Source organism: Perognathus longimembris, chromosome 8 (assembly GCF_023159225.1).
Source record: "Perognathus longimembris pacificus isolate PPM17 chromosome 8, ASM2315922v1, whole genome shotgun sequence".
In the NCBI taxonomy this organism is placed as follows: Eukaryota; Metazoa; Chordata; class Mammalia; order Rodentia; family Heteromyidae; genus Perognathus; species Perognathus longimembris.
The window spans coordinates 58,119,489-58,146,803 of NC_063168.1; the positions used below are offsets into that span (position 1 = coordinate 58,119,489).

At 36.2% G+C, this 27,315-nt stretch overlaps 1 protein-coding gene across 2 annotated transcripts in view; it reads right to left on the reverse strand.

The window, feature by feature from the left end:
- The window catches only part of Lclat1 (lysocardiolipin acyltransferase 1), a 113,323-nt gene that overhangs the window by 45,815 nt on the left and 40,193 nt on the right, over nt 1–27,315 (reverse strand). For both annotated transcript variants that reach the window (XM_048353189.1, XM_048353190.1), the window contains exons 3-5: nt 21,894–22,092; nt 13,356–13,502; nt 9,885–10,001 (exon numbers count right to left, since the gene is read on the reverse strand). In XM_048353189.1, the coding sequence (XP_048209146.1) occupies nt 9,885–10,001; nt 13,356–13,502; nt 21,894–22,092 (463 nt within the window). The remainder of the gene's footprint in view (nt 1–9,884; nt 10,002–13,355; nt 13,503–21,893; nt 22,093–27,315) is intronic.

Genomic DNA, 27,315 nt, shown 5'->3' on the forward strand with positions numbered 1-27,315 from the left:
GTAATAAGAGTGCCCTTCTGGCTGCATGCCCACCAGCATTTGTTAATATTAGTTTTCTCAATAATGGCCATTCTAACTGGGGTGAGTTGGAACCTTAATGTTGTTTTGATTTGCATTTCTTTTATGGTCAGAGATATTCAACACTTCTTTATGTGTATATTGGCCATTCTCCTTCCTCTGAGAAGTTTCTCTTTAACTTTTTAGCACATTTAATGATTGAGCTGTTGAGTTTTTGAAGGTTTACTTTTGGGGGGTTTACTATTTGTAAGGGAATGGAAAGACTTGGAAACAATTATATTAAGCAAAGTAAGCCAGAGCCAAAGAAACATAAGTTGCAAGGTTTCCCTCATCTACAATGTGCCCATAAGTCCACAAGAAAACAAACTGAGTGATTATATATACATATATACATATATATACACACACACACACATATATATACATATACACACACAGGGACCTGATAAATTATATAGGACTCTAGATATTCTATTCATACACTGAGGCCAAAGGAGGGTATGTATGGGAGTGGTTGACAAAGGCTCAGTAACTTGTGCATATGATCATATAAAATAACATTATGAAATGAGCTCCAAGAAAAGGAAACAAGATGTATTTTTAGTTGTCATTGTTGCTGTTTTTGTTTTCTTTTCCTTTTGTCTTGTTTCTGTTTGTATTTGGGAGGGTGAAGGGAAAATGTGGAACAAAGGGTGAACAAATACAACAGTGGTATCACTAGACACCATGTGGAAAATGAACTGTTCATCTTGTGTGTAGAAATGTGAGGGACAAGGTGGGAGAAAGTGAGGGAAAGAGAGACATGGTTCAAAAAGAAATGTACTCATTACCTGATTCATGTTATAACTGTAACCCCTCTGTATATCAACCCTACAATAACAATAATAATAAAAATAATTTAGTAAATAGAGTCCACAAATATCCTTGTCAATTATCTTAAATATGTTAAACATGACAAACAATTTTAAAATCACAAATAGTTACTCAATAGTACTCAGACAACTGTTAGAGAGATACATGTGTGCCATCACAATCAGGCATGTAAATGTGAACCATAGATAATGGTAATGGTAAAAGACAAAGACAAGCAGTGTAACATGGAGTTCATGTCAAGCTATCACTCCCACCCATAAGCTATCACTCCCACCCATCCTAGCCTGAGTAACATTAGTATAAAGCAAACTAACAGTGTAGATTACTGTATTTATTATAATCAAATGCAACTATAGAAAAGATACTTTATAAAACAAAGCTTGAGAAGTTTAAATTAGTGGTCTTACCATTTTGTCTCTCAATTACCATTCTCTATTTAAAGAGATGAAAGAGCCACAATAAAACTGTTTGGGTTTTTACTGATTATCACAAAATCAAACACACTAAAACATTCATTTTGTGTATGTGTACAATCTTGATGGATCCTGCCAAATTAAAAAAAAATACTTGGAATATGGTCAAATGTAAAGCTCTTGTGGAGGGATGAAAGCACCTAAAAACATACATGCTTTTTTCCCTCCTGTGTTACCTCCCTGGAAACAGAGAGATGAATCAGAAACATCTCACGCATTATGTAGTACCAAGGAATCAATTTAAGGTAAGCACAGCAGTAGTTTGCTCCACCCAATTTCTATTACAGAGCAAGTATGGGTGCTTTTAGCAGTCATATAGCAAGTACAGGATGCATGCCTATGTAACAGATAAGTGCATTGTTATATTTTATAATAATAAATATAATTATTCTATATTGAAGAATATGAAAATAATCTAAGCAGAATGAAAAAACAGCACTTTCAATGAGCCAGTTTTCTACATGAATAATTGTGTATTTACTTTAAGCTTATCATAAAGCAAAGGAAATGAGTAGAAATGAATAAGAATTTGCAAAGAAAAAACAAGGCTTATACACATACAAAATGAACATGTGATAAACCACCAGGCATAAGCCACCAACACAGGGCAATGTTTGTAAATCCAGAATAGCTTTTTAAGATCTGTTTTTTCATCCTTCCTTTGGTACTGGAGTTTGAACTTATGCTCCCAAGGCAAGTGCTCCCACAACTTGAGCCATTCCTCCTCCAGCCCTGGGACTGTTTTCTGGTCAGAATTTGTTTTTCAAAAGGGAAGGCATGTATACTTGGTTTGCATGTGCACACACACACACATACACATAACAACTAGATATAATACTTGCATACTCTGTAATACTCAAATATCAGTTTACTTTTTTTTAAATGGATGAAAAGTCTAACTGGAAAAGAATGCAGAAATTTTGAATAAGGATAAAGAACAAGAAAACTAGAAAAGGTACATCATTTATAAATAATAAAATGGACACAAGTCTAGAATAAAGGACAAACAAAGCAAACATTTTTTGGATAAACCCAAAAAAGAAGTAAAATATTCACCATAAAGGTACATACTGTACAGAACCAAAGGTAAGCATATATCCCTGTTAAGATAAATTTTTGGATTTGTGGATCCATTATATTCGAAAGTCTCAGCTGTACTGGGAATAAATTTTGCTCTTCATATTGAAAGGAAGCTACAGTATACAGCTGCATACAATTTTCATAGTTATCTGAAATCTTTTCCTTGTTTCAGTTTTTTAAGGACTTAATTTGGTGCACACATTACAGTGTATGCAACAGTATTCCTTATGGTTTGTGTACAGTCCATAAATGTTATCACTCACAAGCAATCTCACACATTTTACTTACAGAAGTTGCTTCCACAATTCTAAATTTTAAAATAAACATTTTATAAATGTCAGTTATCAGCATTTTTAGGATGCTACTCTTAAGAATTTAATGTAAATTTTATAATATGACATCAATATCTAGTCATATACAAGTTTTCAGAATAAGTTTAATAAATATAATTTTCACTCATCAATTGTTGGGGATTCTCACTGCCCTTCAACCAGCCCTGGGGCAGTGTGGAAGGGAGCCCCTCCACCTTCCGGCCTCAACCGGAAGAGAAGCAAGCCCAGCTTGGCTACATGTCTAAGGCGGGGCCCGGCCCGTGGGGGGGCTGTAGTCCCCGCTCACAGAGGAAGTTTCATGACATCACCTGATGGGCATCCCAGTCAGCCAATCAGTCAGTCACCCCAAGTCCTTCCCCTTCCGCCTTTGTCATCATAATAAATCCTTCTCCCCGCCCTCTGGGCAGCTGAGACCTGTTCAACCATCAAGCTGTCTCCCGGGGATTCTCTTCCTGCACCAGACACATGAGGGAGGCTGGCGGGGAAGGGGATTTCGGCATTTCTCCTCAACTCAGCAAAGTCCACAAAGATACGCCTTATTCCTTCTGCCAGTGGGAGGGGTAGGGCTGAGTCTCTTTCATAATTTTGGGGTTCAGGCATTTTCCCCAGGAGGTAGGGGAAAAGGGGTCCTCAGAGGCCCCGACAATCAATAAAAAATAATCCTCTAGTAACAGAACATATATTGAGACCTCAAAAAAAATGGTACCCCAAAACATGTAGTCATTATATCTAAGCATAGTTTTTTAAATCAAGAGTAGACACATAATAGTGAATGGCATTTGAGAAACAGTGTATCATCAGCTCAGGACAAAATTTTTCTCCTACTAAAGTCAAGTGGTAAAGAGATGCCCAACTATGATGGCTGTCTCTTCAATACCATCTCAGAATCTGAAACTCCCTGAGTAAGCTGATAAACCATGGGAACATTAAGAAACACATTCTCATATGTATTATACATGACCAATGCCAAGATTTTATTCATCTAGGTTACAAAGAACATATTCTGTTTTACTCTACAAGTAGCCCTAATCTACCACAAAAAAGACCCTCATCTTTTTATCTTTCAGTAGTTAAAAAAAATAAGAGAGTGTCTTTAAGTTAGTGATTATTATCTGTGTATCCCTCAGCTAGCCTTCTACATTGCTATTAATCATACCTCAGTCTTGGGGATTCATCTTGGCCTTAAGGGGGGAAAGGGCGATGAGAGCGCTCCCGAGACGCCGCCCTTCCCCCAGCCCTGGGGCAGTGTGGAAGTGAGCCACAACTATCTCCTTCTGGGTCCAGAACCAGAAGGGATAGCTTTGAGACCATCCCCCACCTTGCGCCAGCGAGCACATGTGCTCCCCTTTCGAGGGCTTTGCCCAGAGGGCCGTACTATGGGAAGTGACGTTAGCCCATGAGGGAGGTCCTTGGGAGCTGCTCTTGGACGGACAAGCTCGCCAGCCTATCGCCAGCTCATGCTCAATCCTCCTTATCATCACTATAATACTGTGAGCCCCTCCTGAATAAACCAGATTGCTCTTGAAGCTTTCTCCGAGACACCGCGTGCGCCTGGCTTCCTTCGTGGGTAAGGAGGGAGGAAATGGGATCTCGTTCGGCTACGTGCACCTGAGGCCTACCCTAACTCCCCCACTCCACTCTGGCCTGCCTGCAGGTGGGGCAGCCAGGGGAGATAAATCTAGCCCAGCATTTGGCAGCCCGAACGTGGGGGCACAGAGCCCAAGGGAGTAAGTCTGCGGCTACCGGTAGGCCCTCAGGGAAATTTATTTATTTATTTATTTATTTATTTTGGCCAATCCTGGGCCTGAGCACCGTCCCTGGCTTCTTCCTGCTCAAGGTTAGCACTCTGCCACCTGAGCCACAGCGCCCCTTCTGGCCGTTTTCCATATATGTGGTGCTGGGGAATCGAACCGAGAGCTTGATGTGTAGGAGGCAAGCATTCTTGCCAGTAGGCCATATTCCCAGCCCCATAAAATATTTTTAAGCTTCAATAACAAGAAAGAAAATTTAAAACAAGGAGAAACAGTTTGAAAGGATAGAACTTAGAATGATATATATATATATATATGTATATATATATATATTTATACTCTAGTAGAAACAAAGCAAACACACAACAGTGGAAATCAAGGCATCCAAGATAAGCTTTTTTTCCCAGTTATTATTTCAGAAACAATCTATTTGTGTAGTGCTATATGACTGGTGTTATATTTTAAGAAAAGTGTGTTTCTGATGTATTCTCTAAGGATTAGAGAAATAGAGGAAGTAATAAATGGAGAAATAACAAAAAACCAAAGAGGTCACTATAAAGGAAATCCCTTATAAACTTTTCCACTTAAACAAAATTCACAATAAAGCTAAGGAGATCAAAGAGAAAGCTTGGAGGTGGGGAGGAAATCCTACAAGGAATAAGTTTTTGTAGCTTTTGGAAGAGACTATCTCTACACTTATTACAGTGGGAAAAGCACAGGCTTTAGCATTAAACAGATCTGATTTTAAGTTAGGCTACCCTACTTAGCAGCTGTATAACCCTGGGAGAATTGTGAAAGGGAGTCAGTCTCCAATGGCATGGTGTGGCATACCTACTGCCTGGATCAGTTAGGAGAATTAAATGATATGTGAGAGTGGCGGGAGGCAGTGGTGAGACCAGGACCTTACGAAAAGGCTGACTCCCAGGTCTTATCTTTGAACTGAGTATCTTGAGATTTTAAAAGGTACCACAGAGTTTAGGTGCTGGTGGCTCACGTCTGTAATCGTAGCTTCTCAGGAGACTGAGATTTGAGGATTGTGGTTGGGAGCTAGCCTGGGCAGGAAACTCTTACCTCCAATAAACTACTCAGAAAAATCCAGAAGTGGTACTGTGGCTTAACTGGTACAGCGCTAGACTTGGGCAGAAGAAATAGAGGGACAGCCTCCAGGCCCTGAGTTCAAGCCCCAAGACTGACACAAAAACAAAAATTTTAAAAAAAAATCAAGAAAGCACCATGCGTGGCTGGGTGGTTCTACTTCATAGGTAAGGCAAGGAAATAACATACATAATCCCAATGCCTGGCACACGTGAAGTAGGTGGTAAAAGCTAGTTATTTCAAGGTACAAAAAATGATAGCAGTTTTCATCAGAGCTGTTTTTTTCATTAAACATAATATCATAGGATATGTCATATATGAATAGCTCATATTGTTTTGCTATGGGGGTGAGTAAAATCAACAAAGGACACAAAATAAATGCCATTTCTAATCTAAAGCATGACATGAAGATTTGATATGAAGGAAATCTGAAAGTCTCTGCCATGTGATCATGTGTAATTACTGAGGTAAATATGAACAATTTCTGTTTCATGTTATGCAAATCTCCAAGTCGCTTTGGTAACCCACATGGTAACCAGTGGGTCACGCTGGTCAGTATCCCAATCTCATTCTGGTTTTGTTGTCTTTGTCAAAATCAAAAGACAGAGTTATTTGTTCCTTATACTGTGACCTCAAAAGAAAGTCAACTGTTAATCTACAAAGATACTTGCAAATTTGAAGAAATGGAAAAAAATCTCAGAAAATATTCTAGCAAATGTCAAAGGTCTTTTGTACAATTATATTATTAACATGAGGGAAAGGGCTTTTCATATTTCATAAATGATTTTCAGACATGAGAAGCTTTATGAAAAGGTCATGGTGCATAGTATAAAATATACCCAGCATCTCAAAAGTTTGTCTGTCTGCCTTTCTTCCTTGCCTCTTTTAACCTGCTGTTAAGGAGGCTAATTGAAATGCAATCCTAGACGAAGCTGACTGAGTGAAATAAATGCAGATATGTGAGATACCAACACAGTACTGTCTTTAGTCCTTCACTATACAAATCTACAACAGGCCACAAACAGACTGGACTGCCAGCAAGCAGTTGTGAACTGAGCAAGAAGTCCCAGGAATTGAAAGAGTGGAACACTGCTGAAGGCAGCTGTCTACGACTGTTATATGGCGTTTGCTTCCAATTTTCTCAAAGCAAATGATACCTCCTGGGCCCAAATGAAAGAGGCAAACATCTATCAGATAACAGAAATGTTGTCAGAAATTCTCTCTTGTTGAATAAAGACTATGCTGATCCAAACTTCTTGGTGGGAATTTACTTTTTCTTTAGAGGTTAGCTCTGTATGCTCTAGATTAGTGAAAAGACCATTATCTTCAATTCTATCTATTTAGAATTTATGACTGAGCTAAATATAAATGAAAATGAGAAAAATTTTTACCACAAACAAAATGTTTTTATGAATTTCAGATCTAACCTTAAATATACATTGCTGCTGATTTACCGACTTACAACATGAGTTTACTTGAGAGAATTACTCTAGAAGCAGACAAAACTAAAATAATGAATATTTGGGTTATCAAAGTTAGCAATGGCCTCAAACTATATAGTCTTATCAACTAGTTGCTCTACAGTCAAGTCTTCAACTCCTTCAGTTTGATTTTTCTTTCCTTTTTTTTTTTTTTTTTTTTTTTTTTGCCAGTCCTGGGCCTTGAACTCAGGGCCTGACTGTTGCTGGCTTCTTTTTGCTCAAGGTTAGCACTCTACCACTTGAGCCACAGCGCCACCTCTGGCCATTTTCTGTATATCTGGTGCTGGGGAATCAAACCCAGGGCTTCATGTATATGAGGCAAGCACTCTTGCCACTAGGCCATATCCCCAGCTCCTTCAGTTTGATTTTTCCAAGGTGATTAAGTCAGTCCCTATTAATCCTGAGTCTGTGTCCTAGCTTACACTGCTTCTCAGTCATCCTTGTTTTTATTCTGCCTACTCATCACTTGCAGTCACTACTATTGTCTAAGAGAAATTCAGCTGCCTTCAAAAACCTTACTTAAATCTATCAGTACTATATGATATCTGTTTACTGAATGTTACTGCATTTAAAAATCAGCATAATCTATGTACAACATGCAAAGAACTTAGCACTTAACTATATTGCCTTATATTATGCTTTAGATTTTTTTCTTACCTATCCATGAAAACTATGAACTTCTGAAGACAAGGTCATGTCTCAAGTAGGACATCCTTTGAACCAAGTATTTTTTTTTTTTGACCAAGTATGTTTATTCTCTTTTCCCGCTACTCTTTTTTAAGGTTTCAATGCACAAACTTGTGCCCCCTAATGGTGAAAGTAATTATTGCATGTCCTCAACTGAGAACTGGCTTACAAGGAGTGGGGGTGAACAAATGAAGAGAAGGTGTGAAGGAGAATGCAGTAACAACTTCACTGTACACCCTATATAATGAAGAAAAGTGAGGGAAGGGGTAGGTTAGGAGAGATGAGTGAGGATGAAAGAAATGACACTGATCAAGATGCACTCTACTGGGCTGGGGATATGGCCTAGTGGCAAGAGAGCTTGCCTCATATACATGAGGCCCTGGGTTCAATTCCCCAGCACCACATATACAGAAAACGGCCAGAAGTGGTGCTGTGGCTCAAGTGGCAGAGTGCTAGCCTTGAGCAAAAGGAAGCCAGGGACAGTGCTCAGGCCCTGAGTTCAAGGCCCAGGACTGGCCAAAAAAAAAAAAAAAAGATGCACTCTACTCATAAACTGCTTTGTCGAATGATAACTCCTTTGTACAATTAAAGATAATAAAAGTTCTAAAAAAAAATTATGTCCCCCCCAAAAACTGTACACAACAAAAATCACACAATTGAAGAATTGAGTTATTATTGTTGAAGAAAATAACAAACCATGAGAGAGCATTATTAATATAAGTTCTGGTGTAATTATTTAAAGGTTTAAAACTATGTAGTCAAAAAAAGGTTTTCGAGATCAGATACTTTTAAGATTCTCTTTATCACTGGTCCTTGATGAAACTGTTTCTATTTCTGTTCTCCCTCCAACTGTCCCCAAGAAACCAGACTAGACCTCAGCATCCCAAACGACAGCTCTTTAGTGTATCTTTGCTTCTCCCATCATCTCAGGCAGCGCCATAACCACAGACATACCTTGTGACTATCATTCTTTCAGAGTCTGGCCATTTAGCCTCTTTTTTTCCCCTTCATTTTTCTTTTAAATTAAAGAAATAATCTAGCTGACTATTCCTATAAAAGTGCTTTTTGATTTGGAAGCTTTACAAAAAAAAAAAAAAAGGTACAGTTCCAGACTGCCTTTCTAAATGAAATTAACAGAATCACCTTAATTATCATCTAGTTTTCTAATTTAAACAAATGAAATATGTATTTCTCTCACTAACCTGACACATGGGGTATGATGGGGTGTGGTGGGAGAGTCAGTTGCCAGTTCTGCACAAAAATTACTAGCTGTGGTTGTTAACAAACACTATAAATACAATACACATTCTCTAATAGGCAGCAAAGCTATATGTCAGTGTTCTACCAAAACATTTCCTACATTTCAGAACAAACAGCTTTATAGATATATTCTTACTCACAACAACAACTTGAAATTCTCCTGTCCGCACAAAAGGTATGTTCCAATGTCATAACTCATTAACAGGGAAATCTGATCAGAAACACCTATGAAGACATCATTGAATAGCACAAAACAGAAATGCACAACTGACTAAAAATGGTAAGTGCTAGAAAGATGCCACAATCAAAGTATCATATTACGAAAATGAAAGAAATATAACCACCCTAATGTCTCACTCTCAAGGCATGAGGATCTACACCCTCCACGAGCATTCACTTGTCATGCACCATGGGATTGTTTAGGCCCTCAAGTCCATGCCCTATTAGTACAGCCGCAAAATTGCAAAAAAAAAAATTAAACAGACAGGGTCAACTGCTTCCGCCAAAACCAACGTAAGGATTGTTGGGGAAGCACATTTCTTTAAAATCACGGGTTTTTAGTTTTAAAGAAGCTTCATCTTCACAGGTCATACTTTATATCTTGAAGCACATTAGGGACTTTAAGAGATACACAGTGATGCCATTTATCAAAGAAAAATTTTTTTCTTCTTGCATGATGGTCAAGAATTTTCATGTCAGGCACAGGCAGTTGTAAAGATAGTGTGGTAACTGCAGATGAAGGCAACTGTTTATCAGCTAAGGACTAAATATAAAGTTTAACAATGTTTGCCAATTTTATTAGAAAAAAACGTGCACTTTGAAATGGACACTTACCTTCTCTTAAATGGTCTACTACAAAAGTAAAGCCAGTAGTTCTTGGATGCAAGACGTATTCATATTTTTGAAGTCCATTCTTTTCAGCAAAATCATTACTTCGAGCCTTGCTATTTTCTAAAAATAACAGACCATGATAAACCATAAAATAAGGGAAGACAATGAGGTAAACGTATGTAGAATTTCTTAAGTAAAGGCAGCTGTTAAATGTTCTATAATTACTGAATACAGTATATGTATTATTCAATACAGTATAATTCAGATGATTCATCAGACACTTTAGATATTTCTTCACAAAGATCATAGACCAACTTGAAGGAATTTTTTTAAGTCACAGTATCATGATTTTCTTTTTTTTCTCCCAGCTGTACAGAGTTTGAACTTAGGGCTTTACATTTTTTAGACAGTGTTCTCCCACTTAAGCCATACTTTCGTACCCCACCTCCTTATTTTCATTTTTAAGGTCATTTTTCAGATAGAATCTTATGTTTTACCCAAAGTAGTTTCATACTACAATCCTCCTATCTATAGCTTCCCTAACCACTCACTGGAAAGACAATCATGAACCACATGCCAGCTTGTTTTGTGAGATGGGAGTCTGACTAGCTTTTGGCCCCAGTTGGCTTCAAATAGCAGTCCATCTGGATTTCCCATGAGCCATCATGCCTTGCTGTATCAATAGATCTTTAACAAAAGATCCCTGAACTTTATATTCAAATCTTTAACATTATTTAGAAGACTTTACAAAAGTCAAAATACAATGAGAACCAAAATATAAATGAACTATTAATAAACTAAAAATTTCACAACTATAATCTTTATATAATAAAAATTGAGGCATTAAAATACAAAATTGTAATAAATTAAGACTAAAAAACTAAGAGAACAGAAGAATTTAGACAGGCAGAAGAAACAACTAGCAATCAGAAAAAAAACAGATCAACATTTTTTGACCCAATAATTATGTTTTCAAAGCAAATAACTGCCTTGCTCAGGCACAGAGTAGGCCAATATTACTAACCAAAACCACTCCACAACAGAATGGACACAGGATTAGTATATCATGTGTAAACATCTGAACACGGTTTGGCTGGATATAGTTACAGAGTCAAGTATATGTTCCAATTGTTGGCAAAATCTTCTTTTTCCATTCCATGAGGTAAGTTGAAAAGTTCCAGGAAGAACCAAACCCATTATTCAGCAAATACAGTTGGAAAAAGTGTCCAGAAAATCTCCCTTAACTGCTAGGAGAGATCATGAAATACCTTCTGATCACAGCAGATGTTAGGACTTGCCATGCCCTACTGCATTCTTAAATTTATAAGCTATTATTCCAAGTGCAAGAAAAATATCTATATAAACACAACTTTCCTAGGAATCAATTTATAAGAACTGAATGCTCCAATGCTCAACAAAGTATATATTCCACAACACTAAAATATCCAAAGAACCTGCTGAAGAAAGTGACACATTATTTTTATAATAGAAGAGTTGAATTTTAAATACTTAGTTCCACAGCAACTAAAAAGGAAAAGCCTTACACATAGACAAAAATAAGTTACTCTCTGTCATTTGAGAATATCCTTGGCATGGGGATATGAAACATTGTTCTATTAGAGGCAGCTGAAAGACCTTAAATGGGATTAGAAGTCCCAGAAATACCACAAAGATGAGTAGAAACTAACTACTTGTTATTCTTCCAGTAGACTATGGGGACTCTGGAGACAAAAACTGAATTTTGTTGTAGATGTGACTACAATCAAATAGTCCTGAAGTGTACTATCACTGCATGGGAAGGTAGAAATAATCTGAGGGATATAGTTAGCAAAGCCTTCCCTCCACCCTCACTTCATCTACCTGCCCCAGACTTTATTTTAGTAAGCGTACTAGCATCCCTACTTGGACCACAACCTCCTGTCAGCTCACTCCCTGTAGCTCTCCCACTCCAGACTACTTTTACCCACAAGGCTATGGCCACCACTCTGCCATATTCAGGCCAGCTAGGCCTGCTCCCACCTCAGGACTATGTAGCTGTCCTTCTGTTTACCCAGAGGCCTCCTACCTATTCAGACATCAGACTTCTGCTTGAGCATTCAGTCTATAAACAGAAATTTAACAGAAGCTGGGTGCTGGTAGCTTCCACCTATAATCCAACTATTCAAGAGACTGGGATCTGAGGACAGTGCTTCAAAACCAGCCTGAGCAGGAAAGAGATTCTTACCTCCAAGTAACAACTTCTCCAAAGCAAGCCAGAAATGGAGTTATGGCCCAAGTGGTAGAGTGCTAACCTTGAGCAAAAAGGCAAGTACTACCTCCCAATTTTAATCAATGAGTTAATTAATTGGTATTTTTAGAAATCAAATATGCAATACATAGGATTCATGTTTTAGAGATGTGCCTAGTTTATAAACATTGACATAGTTAATACTACTCAAGTCTGCAACGGAATCAAAGATCTCATTATGAATGTTTCTCAATATATCTGAATTTCTTTATCTATTATGGTTCAGTCACCTTTTATTTATTTAAATAATTGTGCAAATTGTAGTTTTCATCTTGAACTCTATATGGACAACAGATTCCATAAATTATTTCTCTACTGTGGTATAGATAAGTATGAAAAGTACTAATTTTAGTAAGACAGAATGTGAATGTATATATATGATACACTGTACAATATTGTGTTACCAATTTTTTGTCTGGAAAGGTAAGAAAGTTCTAAATAAAATCCTCCTGTGTCCCCTCCATAACTCAATGATGGTTGATTTTTCTTCAGGAAGGGACAAAAATTTTCCTGCCATATTAGGAGAAAGGCAACACATTAATTTAAATCCAAATAATTGAAAATAGTTCAGTTCAGATAATTTTCTGAGAAAATACTTATTATTATAATCATGATAATATTTTTTCTTTTCGGCCAGTCCTGGGGCTTGGACTCAGGGCCTGAGCACTGTCCCTGGCTTCTTTTTGCTCAAGGCTAGCACTCTTCCACTTCAGCCACAGCGCCACTTCTGGCCATTTTCTGTATATGTGGTGCTGGGAAATTGAACCCAGGGCCTCATGTATACGAGGCAAGCACTCGTGCCACTAGGCCATATCCCCAGCCCAATATTATTTCTTTTGTTCTACACAAGAGTATGTATAGAACAGGTAGGAGAAAGGATAAACTTTACCTATAACACAAATTTTAATTTCAATTTATATAAAGATAATAGGCTGGTAATTTAAAATATGCCAAGATTTTAAACAGCAAGCTCTAGGATAATAAGTGTACATAATAATAGCCTCCTTTGGTTTCCCATAATAAATTCAATACAGTGAAAGCCTGCAGTCCTGGGTACTGACATGCTATTGATTAAGTGAGTCCCCTAAGGGGTGAGTTCATTCATCTTGTTGATATTCAGCTACTTCATTTGATGATTTCTAAATTCCTCTACATTCTAAAATTCTGAGAAACCCACGCTACCTTACCTGTGAGATCAGTTCCTTCTGGGAATATGAGGAGTTGAAGTGGTTCACGGATATCACAAAAATAATTAATCATGTCTTCAAAATGACTCTTGTCATCTTTCCACTTCCTATGAATAAAGATATAGGCAGCGGCTTGCATGGCCCAACCTAGAATGAATTTAACAAGCAATTGCATACAACTTTACTACCAATTCCAAATTATATATTATTAGATATAACTTTTCAGATTTAATTTTACTATATTTATCGGCCTATGTATCCCACAATATAGCACAAATTTAGCATTAATTTTCAGTTTATTAAATAACACATATACCACAGAATATTTTTAAAGGTGTTTGTTCATCCTGGTGTTTACAAAAATTCTCAAAACCCTTTTTTAGCTGGGCATAGTGGTGCATGCTCGTAATCCCAGTTATATGGGAAGCAAAGGTAAAGAGGACTGCAATTTGCCGCCAATCCAGGCTCTACTACTTTCATATGTATTAAAGTGTTTTCAGCTGAACAACACTGACAAGTGGAATGTATTTCTCCATTTCTAGTGAGAATGTATACAGAGGTGGGGAGTTATATCCATGAGGCACTCCTATAACTCTTTCCTAAAACTCTTTGTATCTTCCACAAAGTCGAGAATGAAGGATAGAACAGATACCTATCTATGCTCTTTATCCTCTCCTCTAAATATAAGGATTTTTCCTTTTGGGCCTCTGCCTTCTTATATTTCATATACATATCACCAATGTATTTAAATATTTTTTCTTTTGACTCTATGAAAATGTTTCTCTATTTTGTATTTTAAAAAAATCACAGGACATCTATAAAAGGCATTAGTTTTCTTCCATTGTACTGTTATCAATGTGTATTTCCTCCACATTTAAAGCAATACTTAGATTTTCAGGTTTTTCTTAACCTTGTTACATTTTTATAACATTTATCTCATATTTTTACGAGTTAATAGCAATACAACTTATAAAAATTTAAATTAGTCTGTATAACCTGTCTTTTTCACAGTTTTCCACTGCATGACACTATATATTTAACATGAATTTCTCAAACAAAAGTTGAAAGTCTGCAGGTTTATAAAGACAGAATCTATGGATACTGGTATAGAAATCCTCATAATCTTTCTAAAATCTCATTTTTAGTATCAGCATTGCCTTCTCAAAGCACATAAAAGGTATTCCTGAGAATATAAGGGCATGTTGCCTGTATAGTATTTTTCCCCTAAAGCCATAACCCCTACCTAATCATGAAGAAACTTCAGAAAACTCAAACTGAGGAGCATTCTACACAATGTCCAACTAAGTCTTCTTCAAAATCACCATGAAAAAACAAAGACATACTGAAACAGAATGGAGGATGAACAAGGAGACACATGGACTGAAAAGAATAAGAGACTCTCCTCAGTGTGATCCTAGGGCAGAAAAAAACACATTAGTGGAAAAGTAGGCAAACTTAGTGTTTAATAAAAAAAAAATTGTACCAAACAATACCAATTAAAAATATGGTGCCAATGTTAATCTCATGTTTGGAAAAATGAAACCCTTCTGAGATAATAAAATCGAAGAAAACTGGGTGTAAACAAGAAAAATTTCTACATTATTTCCATAAATGTTCAATCAACATAGAATTATTTCACATAAAAGTTTAGACAATTTACTGATCAAAATTCTACTTGAGTAAACTAGTACAACCACTCTGGGTGGTAGTTTGGAGACTTTTCGAAAACTAAACATAGAACCACCCTATGGTCTACCCATACCACTCTTGGGCATCTACCCAGAACCTCAAAAGTCAGGATACAGTGAAGATACTTGAACACCCATGTTCACTGCTGCACTATTCACAATGGTCCTGTTATGGAAACAGCCCAGATGCCCTATAAAAAGTGGATCAAGAAAATGTGGTACATATGTACAATCAAACTTTACTCAACCATTAGAAAGAAAAATATTATGTCATTTGAGGAGAAATAGATGAACCTAGAACAAATCATGCCAAGTGAGGTTAAACCAAGCTCAGAGTGACAGACAAAATGTTTTCTTTCATTTGTGAAAGCTAGATCTAAAATACAGCTAGACATGATAACTTATACAGGACTCTGCACACCAACAGATAAACTAAAGGAGAATATACTTAAGGAAAAACCCAATGGTATAACTCCTCTGAAGATCAAAAGTATTACCTATCAAAACAAATTCCAAGAAATGGAAATAGGCTATGTTACTGCTGCTGCTGGTGTTTGTTTTTGTTGTGTTTCTAGGTGAACAGAAGAAGAGCAAAGGAATGGAGGGCAGAAGAGTAAACAAATGCAGTTATTGCATTCAATATATACTATGTAAAAAATGAACTAGGCAACTTGTGGGCAAGGACAGGAGGGGGAAACGAAGGAAGGAGGTGACATTGTCCAAGAAGTATTGTACTCATTACCTGACTTTTGGAATATGTAACCCCTTTGTACAACTCCTTAATAATAAGAAAAATTTTTTTAAATTATATTTGATCAAAAAGATACAAGTAATGGCCTTTTGTATTTTAAATTTTAGAATTCACTTATTGTGCCACATTACTTGATTTTAATAGAAGGATATCAGTAACATTTCTAAGATAAAAATTTTGACTTTTTTTAGCTTAGAATAAAATTTTTAACTTTCGACTATATAACGTATCTCTAATACATGGTTCTCAAACAAAAAGAAAATATTTTTTGTGAAATTTATTAGAAGAAATAAAGAGATGTGGCGGGGGGGGTGGAAGAAAGCTATGTAGCTTTAAAAAAGATACATGTAATAAATTCCACAGCTAATAGGTAATCATCTCTTCATATAATATTGTGATTCTCTTTCAAAACTTTCTCTTTTTAAAAATCTATCGTAATTTATATACATTTTACATAGCCACAAAAGAAAGAACAATTAGAAGCACTGGATTAAAACTGTCCACTGAAGGGCTGGGAATACAGCCTAGTGGTAGAGTGTTTACCTCATATTCATGAAGACCTGGGTTCAATTCCTCAGCACCACATACATAGAATAAGCCAGAAGGGGCGCTGTGACTCAAGTAGTAGAGTGCTAGCCTTGAGCAAAAAGAAGCCAAGGAGAGTGCTCAGGCCCAGTCAAGCCCCAGCACTGGCAAAAAAAACTGTCCACTGAAATTAAGGTTAGCAAACAACTGTAAGCTACAGAGTCCACACTTTGTAACTTTTTGCCATTGTTGCAAAGCATCATTTTAAAGCTGGTTCAAATCTGACTCCCATCAAATTTATGGGACTTGTTTTACCATTAAATATAAAGCCGATGAGAACCCTATGGTTTATTCAAAATAATCCTTTTACTACTTGCTTATAAAAATCACTGTTAGAAAAGCACACCTTTTAAATAATTCTCAGAGGAAAGGAATCTCTTGATTTTCAGCAAACTCTGAAGGTAAAAGTCCTGGAGATAAAGTATGTTTCCTAGCTCACATTTGGGATGCTTCACCTTCACCACAAACAATATCAATCTAACTAAGGTATTAGTATCAGCACACATCAACAAGTTATCCAATCTAGGTAGTGGACTTTGTAATGTAATAAGTGGATGATTAGATAACCTTAAGACCCAGAGCTATTTCTCCTAGCCAAGTAAACAATCAGCTTCCACAGCTTAGGGCTCTTGTTTTGTTCAGAAGTCACTAACAAAAGTCAGTCACCTTTAAAACAAAAGCTTAAGTTCAGTTGCTGAGATTGTAATGCCATCCTAAAAAATGCACTTAGTGCAAGAAGGTCTAACCCCTGACATAATCCTAGGATGTGTCATCCTAGTATACAGTATGGTATGCTTTCACTGATTGAAACTTTTTCCCAAAGGTGCCTCCTTGTGTCCCACTCTTCCTCAAAACTAATCTCAGCCAAGCAACACTGGCATTTGAAACTACAAAATCATCAATTATAAGAGCTTATTTTTTCACTGCCAGTAGAATTGCTAATATGAAGTGATCTGTCTTGTATTCAAATTAAGCAGATATGTGTCTTCTGGCACAGGAACTAAAATATGTCTAGCATTCTCTTTCTACCATCATACCTCAGTTATGTTTTCCATAAAAACCTTGACTCATGATAATTATTTAATAAATTCTTCTACAGGACTCCCAACACAACTCCAGCTCTTGATTCTGAACCTGTTCTATATAATTTATAGGAAATAAATGCAGATTTATTTTTAATTCTTTCTTGTGCCTTGAATCTGGAGCCAAACAGACCTAGTATCCAAAGTATTTCTATGCCATATCTATGTATAAGGTAAGTTAACATTCTTGAGCTTCATTTTCCTTAACAATAGGATTATATTATGATATGCAGGTATGATACTTAAATAAGAAAATGTATATAAAGTTCCCCCCCAATAGTTTGGCACAGTGACAAATAAATTACCAGAATATCAGTTGCCCTTTTCTTCCCTTGAACTTACACTGAAACTGAATAGAATAACTTACATTTTCTTTTTAACTCTGATTTAAGTTATACCAAGGTAAAGGAGTACAAACTGTTCATACAAGAGAAGAGACCTTAAGACTGAGTAAAGTTAGAGTTACTTTACCATGACTCACAATGGAAATCTACAAAGTTTTGTTTATAGATCTATAATATATACTCCTAAATACATGAAATGTGGACAAGCAATGCCTGTTAAGCTATATACTGAACATGAAAAGGGTAATAGTTATTGGTTTCAGGATTCTGCCCCAAGCAAGCTTGACTCTAAGTTAATTTTAGAAAGAGAAAGGAGCATTCTATATTTATATTTGAGTCAAACTGATTCACATCTGGAGAATGTAGGCTTTAAACATACTGCTATATTAAATGTGGACAGAATTTATTTGGCACTTTACTTGCATTCTACATCACTGATCCTTCATATGCAGATTTAAGTTTTACCAAATGACTTCTAGTCTACTTTGCTTTCTTAGAATCATCAGCCCAGTCTCTGCATTCTAATTCATGTTTTTTTTTTTTTTTTTTTTTTTGGCCAGTCCTGGGCCTTGGACTCAGGGCCTGAGCACTGTCCCTGGCTTCTTCCCGCTCAAGGCTAGCACTCTGCCACTTGAGCCACAGCGCCGCTTCTGGCCGTTTTCTGTATATGTGGTGCTGGGGAATCGAACCTAGGGCCTCGTGTATCCGAGGCAGGCACTCTTGCCACTAGGCTATATCCCCAGCCCCTCTAATTCATGTTTTCGAGATAAGACAGTGAGTATTTATGGGAAGACAGTATTCCATGTAAGAGCTAATGAGAGAGAGCTCTGGGTTGTGGGCTGTTCCAGTCTGGAGTGGGGTGTCTGCCTCCGCTGACAGGAGAAAAGAAAGAAATGTGTCTGATTTCAAGTATCACAGATAATTTCTATCTTTAACAAACCTTGATACATTGTCTTAGAGAACTATTTCTGCAAGATGGTCATGGTGTCTAACTCCTCCTGTAACTCTACCACTTCCGGGGGCCAAGATCAGAAGGACTACAGTGCAAAGCCAAGCCAGGGAAGCAAATTAGTATGACCTACAGCTGGGCACGGTGGCACGCACATATCATCCCAGCTACTGGGAAAGCGTAAATAAGAGAACTGTAATCATGCTGGTCCAGGTAAAACATAACTAAAGCCAAATAGCTAAAGACATGACTCAAGGGGTTGTGAAGCTGAGTCTAAGAATCAGTACTATCAAAACAAAAAACTTCCTGCATATATTTAGAACTACCCCGGCTACCTTAAGTGGTTGTTATGTAAGAATTTTCACTGGGAAGCAGAAATGTGGGACCCCTTACACTAACACACTCAACACAAGTGGAGGTGAACGTTTTCTTGAGTTGTACCTTAAGTATTGCCTTACAAATATTTAAGTTAGGTTGTTTTCTCTTTCTTTTTTTTTTAACAGACTTCAGTATTTCTCGTCCAAAATGCTTGGTACCAGGAAGGGTTTCATGGGACATCTTGCAATTTGGAACACTTGCATAAACATGAAATATCCTGGACATGTGACCCATGTCTAATCACAAAAGTGATTTATTTCATCTAAACCTTATACACATAGCCTAAAGATAATTTAAAAAATCTTAATAATTTGTGGCATTTTGCCAGTTCCCATCACATGAAGTCAGGCATGTAACTTTCCTCATGGCATCATGTTAGTGTTCAAAGTTTTGGATTGTTGGAACATTTCAAAATTTTAATTTCTTAATCAAAGGGTATTCAACCTCATATATGTGCTAGACCTCTTTTACCTGTCATCCACTTTAAGTACATTTTCTCTCTTGACTTTTTTCTTTTTCTCATTTCACTCTTTTTTTTCCTACAACATACTATGAAATTGCATGTTACTTTACTTTCTCTTGGGTACCATGTAATTTATTCTTCATTTCTGATTTCTAAAATGTTTTATTTTTCTTTAAGTGATTTCCATTATATTTCATTATTATTTGTATTTTTCACAATGTTCTTTTTCATATCCCAAAGTGCTTGCTTGATGATATTTAATTCCATTTAGAATGTTGGGTTATAGCATTTTCTTTTTCCAGTTCTGCCCTCTACTTAGAGGTTTTCTTTATGGTTACAAAATTATTTTATGGTTATTGGGTTTTTGCTGGCTTACTTTTTTGTGGAGGAGGAGGAGGAGTAAAAGGGAAGTTGTTTCTTGGTTCTTTTAATTCCTACAGAACCTTCTCTACATCTTCAAGTTCCCCCCTATCCCCCTTTAGGGGTCCACACTTAGGGGAACTGTTCCTCTGATTCTTATTGAAGCAATTCTTTTTTGAAGCCTTTCACAACATCTCCCTAGATCTTGCGCTATTTGAGCTACTTTCTCAGTACTTTGGCATTTTGATTCTGTTTCCTCTTATTTGCACATCTGAGTTTTCCATACCCCATAAAACCATTAAGCCTCACTCTAGGTTACACAAGTTATAAAGGTAAAACTTTGGGCAAAAGAGACTCTTGAGAATTTATCTCTGTGGGAATTTATGGTGCCATTCTTTGTCATCTAGTCATGCTGACTAGACGGTGACATGTAGTTTATTTCCTCTGCTTATTGATTTGATAATTACTTTTGAAACAGTGAAGAAAATCAGGCAGCTGTCATTGTCCCCCAAAAATCCTTTGTAAGGAAGTTTTTAATTATGGATTCAGTAGCTTCATGAGATATACAATTTGTCACTTTTTCATTTATTGTTAATATCAGATTGTCAGTTTTACTCTTCTATATTGTCTTCATGTATACTTTCAAACTCATTGCCATGTTATTTTTAATATCCTGTTACTGCATTTTTGTATATCATTAGGAATAAATTAAGACATCATTCTTGTTGTAGCTGTTAATGTGTGACTTCCCTTTTTTCCCCTTGACTACTCTTTTCAAAAACTGTTCTAGATTTTAAAACACTGAAATTTTTGACACTTCTCCCATCAAAAGGCAATCTTTGTGTATCTTCCTTTAGAATCACTGCTTATTACTAACTCCAGCAATGATATATGGCAGGCATGATGCTATATGAATTCAGAAGCTAAGTTATAAAATGATTTAAATTCCTGGTGGTTCACTGGGAATTGTTACTCAACAGGGAGTTAATTGTCATGTAACAAATCTAATTCGTTATATAAAGTGGACCATTATATTGGAAAAGTGGCAAAAAGAAAGACAAAATTATAATCACAGAGGCAATAAAAACAAACAGACCCAGTAAACCAACCACAAACCTCCTTATTAGGTTATCCTATGCCCACCCTGTGGCCTCACAACTCAAACCTCATCATTTCAGTATACCCATAAACACATGGTTTAGAGAGCAAAGGGTTCAAATAAGAAATGTTACATACAGAAAACACAGAAATTTACATGTAACAGATGGGGCTATCAGGAGTCCAGGGGATGTTTTTGGTAACTATATGTCAGTAACTGATTTGACATATAGTGTAATAGTTTGTTCCAACTTCACATTAGCAGGGAGCAATTTAATTTTAATATGTGATGCCAAAATACCACTATTCCTCTAACACACATGAAAATGTTGTATTCCTAACCATTTAAAGACAAAAGAAGGAAAAGCCACAGATAAAGAAAGTTCAGAAAACATCAGCATCTAGGATAATGCCTAACATAAAGAGGTGCTCATCAATTAATATTTATCAGACAAATAGGTACCTATCAGGTAATGTCAAGTACCTCATCATTAGAAATCAATTTCTGGCCTAAAACACAAGCATGACATGCAATAAAAAGTTGCTGTTGTATTAATTTATACCCTTTAAAGTTGTGGTCCTCAAAACTGTATACACTTGCTAAAGAGAAAATGAACATACCAGTTTTCTTCAAAACTAGATTAAAATAAAGTCATCTACCATAGCAAATTCATTAAGAAAAAGAAGCTGAAAGTATTTTAGTGTACTGTGAAAAAATTGGAATGGCTTTAATAGTTATGCAGAGTTCACCATAGTAATTTATAATATTGTTTTCGGTGAATATTGGGGCTTGAACTCGGGGCCTTGTGCTTCTGGTAAAATAATATGTGAAAAACCTACCAAATCCAGGAACACTTTTGAGACTGGCTTTGAGGCAAATTTTCTCCAATCTGAGGTAGCTGTATCTTGTGAGACAGTTCCACAGGAACATCCAGTCTACTCTTGTCCGATGGTTCATGATAATTACACTTCTTTCTCCAGGGACAAATGCGTCACCTGTAATAACCACTTTTACACCAAATATGGTCTCCAACAATGCCTAGAAAACAATGCAACATAGAGCAAACTAAAGTTATGACTTTTCCTAGACAAATTTTCTCTCATGTCCTAATACATCTCATGGTTTCTACCATATAAAAGCATATTTCCCATAATTCTTGCTCTGATAATAAATAAAAGAGGGAAAAAAATCTAGAAGAATGAACTTACGAAGTACTACTTATATTTTTAAGTTCCACTAATTTAAATTTTTGACAGCTTTGTAATAGAAAAATGTTAACTGTACTTGATCTTCAAGATACATTATTAAGTTAAAAAGACAAAAGTGGAGAAAGTATACAAGATTCTACTATGTAACATTTTAAGAATCTAGATAGTTAAGACGACTACTGATTTTTCTATATAGTCAAAGATGCAACAGTGGGGGCTGGGAATATGGCCGAGTGGTAAGAGTGCTTGCTTCATACACTTGAAGCCCTGGGTTCGATTCCTCAACACCACATATATAGAAAAGCCAGAAGTGGTGCTGTGGCTCAAGTGATAGAGTGCTAGCCTTGAGCAAAAAAGAAGCCAGGGACAGTGTCCAGACCCTGAGTTCAAGCTCTAGGACTGGCAAAATATGTATCAGTGAAAACAGTACTAAAAAAATCTTAAACATTTTCTGTAAATTATCTTTTTCCAATCAAAAGCAAAGCTGTTTTGTTTTAATAACAGATTACTAAAGTAACTGTTTCTCTACTCTAATGCTGTCATCCTACTACTTCCAACAGTGCCTGACACACAGCAGATGTTTAAATATTTGCTGAATTTGCTCCATTAACTTTTCAAATAACCATAAATATTTATGAAATATTTGTAGAAAAGTATATTATAGGCTGGGATTCTTAAAAGTAAAAAACAGATAATATGAAAACTTGATTACTGATTCAATTACTGATTTACTTTTAAAACATTTATTATAAAATAAAAACTAAAGTTCTCTTAAGTACATATTATGATTATCTTTCCAAATAAACTGTGAAAGTCAATGAGCTATCGGTATGAACAGCAACAGGGGAGTACAAACAATGTAGAAAGAAGCAAGATAGTATAAAAAACACATACACAACAAATATCTATGTAATATAATGCTTTCTGAAACAGTGGGATACTTTACAAGCAAATATATAGACAGTAAAGGTATAAAAATAAGAAAATAAGTATTTTTTAAAAGTGCACAGCAGTTGCTTCTTCTACATATGTACACAGGTACTCTGCTAGGAAGAAGGTCTGTTAAGAAATATAACTTCTACTCTAAAACAGTCTCTGGAAAGTTGAGGCAGAAGATAGCATAATCTTCTAGACTCTAACCTACAAAGAAAGTATCCTTTTCTACTTTTAAGCATAAAAGATCACGAACTACAAAAGCATATTGCTAAATTACTTCTTGGCCCAGAGGATACATATGAAGTCATTATGTAACATTAAGCTGGATTAACTCTGCTCTACTTTCCAAATATGATTTTTTTTGGCTTTTGTAAAGAATTGAAATGCAAAAGACCTTAGTTTGATTGGAGGAAGTTAACTAGTATATGTTCCACTAACAAAAAAGGATATTTTAAAAGCCTAAATACCCCAAACTTCAACTCTAACTCCAGATGTACTATTTCTAAAATACAATTCCTATGAATACCAAACCATGTTTTTTGCACTTCATTATGGACTAGAACAAAAGATAATACTTTCACTTGTCTCAGATTTGTCTTATTTCTAGTATAGAACAGTGTGAGTAATAAGAAACTAATATGAATCTTTTCAAATGTTGTAATGCTTTATGTCTTAGGAATAACACTTCTCAAAACTTTTACCAGTATCACCTAGAATTACAGACATGGAAGTATTTTCTAAGACACTTTACACATCACCATTTGTCCACATTTTACCTGCATGAAAATACAAGGCTCTGAAGCTCCCCTCATGATCACGACCATCAGCTTTGCCAACATGCCTACTATTCTCATTTATCACTTCAATGAATCCTCAGTCTAAGCCCAGAACAACCCCATGACTTCACCTCCAAGTCTGTTTTAGCTTTCCAGTTTAGTTTAAACTCAGCTCCTAAGTCTCTAGCTATCTATATAAGGCCTTACAATCCTAGGCCTTTCTCCAAACACTCAGCACCTACTTTGTTAAGAGGAACAACATAGACAGCTGTTAGATTCATCAATCTATGTTTATTGAACATCTATTTTATTATAGGACTAAATGCTATCAGCAGACAGTGAAGAGGCTTGTATCTGAGGAAGTTAGAAAATGATAGCTAAGGGGCTGGGGATATAGCCTAGTGGCAAGAGTGCCTGCCTCGGATACACGAGGCCCTAGGTTCGATTCCCCAGCACCACATATACAGAAAACGGCCAGAAGCGGCACTGTGGCTCAAGTGGCAGAGTGCTAGCCTTGAGCGGGAAGAAGCCAGGGACAGTGCTCAGGCCCTGAGTCCAAGGCCCAGGACTGGCCAAAAAAAAAAAAAGAAAATGATAGCTAAATTACTTACTCGTGATTTAAATAGACTCATATAATTTATTTTTTGTTTTGTGCTAGTACTGGGGTTTGAACTCAGTCTTGGGCTCTGTTCAGCTTTTCGGTGATGGGTGGGTCTACCCCTTAAAGCATGCCTCCAGTTCTGACTCTTTAATTGGAGATAAGAGTCTCTTGGATTTATCTGCAGAGCCTGGCTTCAAATCCTGATTCTCAGATCTCAGCCTCCTGAGTATCTAAAACTATAAACATGACTACCAACCAGTGCATGGATTTCTAACTTATTTTTATAATTATGGGTAATTAGCTAAGACTCAAAATTTTGAGAAGAAGAAGTTGCTCAGGGAAAATTCAGAATTTAACCCTGGTAATATTTTTTGATACAAAAAATGAGGGCTTGAGAGTAATTCTGTGGTAGAACACTGGCTTGGACCCCTAAGTGCCACAATAAACAACTGTCTAAAAATGAAATGAACAAAGACATGCATTGCCCATTATACAAATATTCAAAGACAGGATGGTCGCTCTGCAGATAGATTCCTACATATACAGGCACGTTGGACTAGGTAATCTCTCAGTCGTAACTGGACTTCTAAGATTGTTGATTTTACTACTATATATCATTTAACACAGCAAACATTCCTTAAAAATTGTCATACAGGAAATCCTGCCAACAAAATCATTTTCATTTACATAAGAAACTTACAAAAAATAATTGCCTTATTTCACAAAGGTTATTCTTTTTTAAAAATGTCATTTCTAATTTATTTTTAGTGAAAGAATATTGTCTAAAAAAGGTATACCTATAGAAGAAAATTAAATTTTAGATTAAATTACTTTTAAAATAATGTGCTTAAAAATGAAAACTCTCCTAGCACCAAGTAAAAGTATACAATAAAACATGCTAGAAGATATCGTCACAGTTCTACTTTTTCAACAACACAGATATTCACTAATTTAAAATTATAAGTTTTTCTGAACCGTCTCTTTTTGTTTGGTTTTGGTTTTTTGCCAGTCCTGGGGCTTGAACTCAGGGCCTGAGCACTGTCCCTGGCTTCTTTTTTTGCTCAAGGCGCTTAGCACTCTGCCACTTGAGCCACAGTGCCACTTCCAGCTTTTTCTATATATGTGGTGCTGAGGAATCCAGCCCAGGGTTTCATGTATAGGAGACGAGCACTTTACCCCTAGGCCATATTCCCAGCCCTATGAATCATCTATAGGGGGTTCTGATTCTGTAAATTCCTTAGCTGAAAAGATTCTCTCAGCTTGATTTTGTGACTACTTTACATTTTCTGTTTTCTTTCTTTTCCATTTTACTCAGATCAGGTGTTTGCCAGCATGAATGAACTTAAAACTTTCTTCTTTAAAAGCATTTATAAGTGGGGCTGGGAATGTGGCTTGGTGGTAGAGTGCTTGCCTAGCATGCAGAAGCCATGGGTTCGATTCCTAGGCAGAAAAAGCTGAAAGTAGCGCTGTGGTTCAAGAAGTAGAGTGGTAGCCTTGAACAAAAAGAAGCCAGGGACAGTGTTCAAGCTCCAAGTCTCAAACCCCTGGACTGGCCACACCACAAAAAAGCATTTATAAAATTCCACTGGACTTATCACTTGGGAGAACTATTAAGTATCCAGGCTTCATATGATTCTTATGAATCCTTGAAGGTTTTCCATTATGTAAAGCCCTTAAGACTGGACAGACTGAATTTAATATCAGCTTTTCTTAAATAATTTACTTATACAAGTTTCTTTTCCTCTTCATAAAATGGGTGTGATAGTGACAAAGGAAACAAAGCCATCTTTCTTAATGCATGTGCACACAAGTAGTCTCAGCTGTTATCATTATTACCCCAGAGCTTTCTTTTTAACAAAACTTTCTAATTCTTCTCCATATATGAGTTAAATATGAAACCATACTGTGGTATTATCTAACATTCCGTTAGCATCCCTCTCTTTGTGCCTGCAGAGCAGACAACTTTAAGTACAATTAAAGAAAAGAGCAAAGAGGGCAAAATCTGGAGGAGGGATTATTTAGAAGTATCACATTTCATAAGAGATTTATCTGAATAAAGAATTAAAAACATAACTTCTAGCAAGGGATGAATGCTGTTTATAAAAATCACTCACTGCAGGATTCATTTTTAAACCACAAGGTGAAAAGCATGATGCAAATTTTTTATATATTAATATTCAATTTATAGGAACTTTTATGAAACAGTAGTCTATCAAGGTAGAATGACAGCTTCTGGAAATAACTCCCAATCAACCTCTTCCAAAGAGGTTTAGAATGGTACTTCCTCTCCCTACACACATCATATGGGCAGGCAATGTGACTGTGGCCTGGGGAAAACAGGTGAAAAAGATCCTTTATCAAATTATGAATGTACTTGTATCTTACTGATTTCATCTAGACAGACAGATAGGAAATCACTTTGTTTCTAAATTTTTTGTACATCTAAATTTTGTGATTACTGGGCAAGAATTGAATTAATATTATCATTAACAGTTTACTATATTAATCTATTTTGTTATATTTTTATAAAATACAAAATTGAAATGCAAAATAAAATTAATGATGTAAGAAAGTCTTCAACCAATACCTTAAAGCTTTATACATTGTACTATATATAAGGTATACTACCATGTAGGAAATGTTTATGAACTTTCAATATGGTTCTTTATTAGTTGTTTACTAGTTGTTATTTCTCTCCAGTTTTTCTATTTTCCACTATAAAGTCTAACGCGCTTTTTAT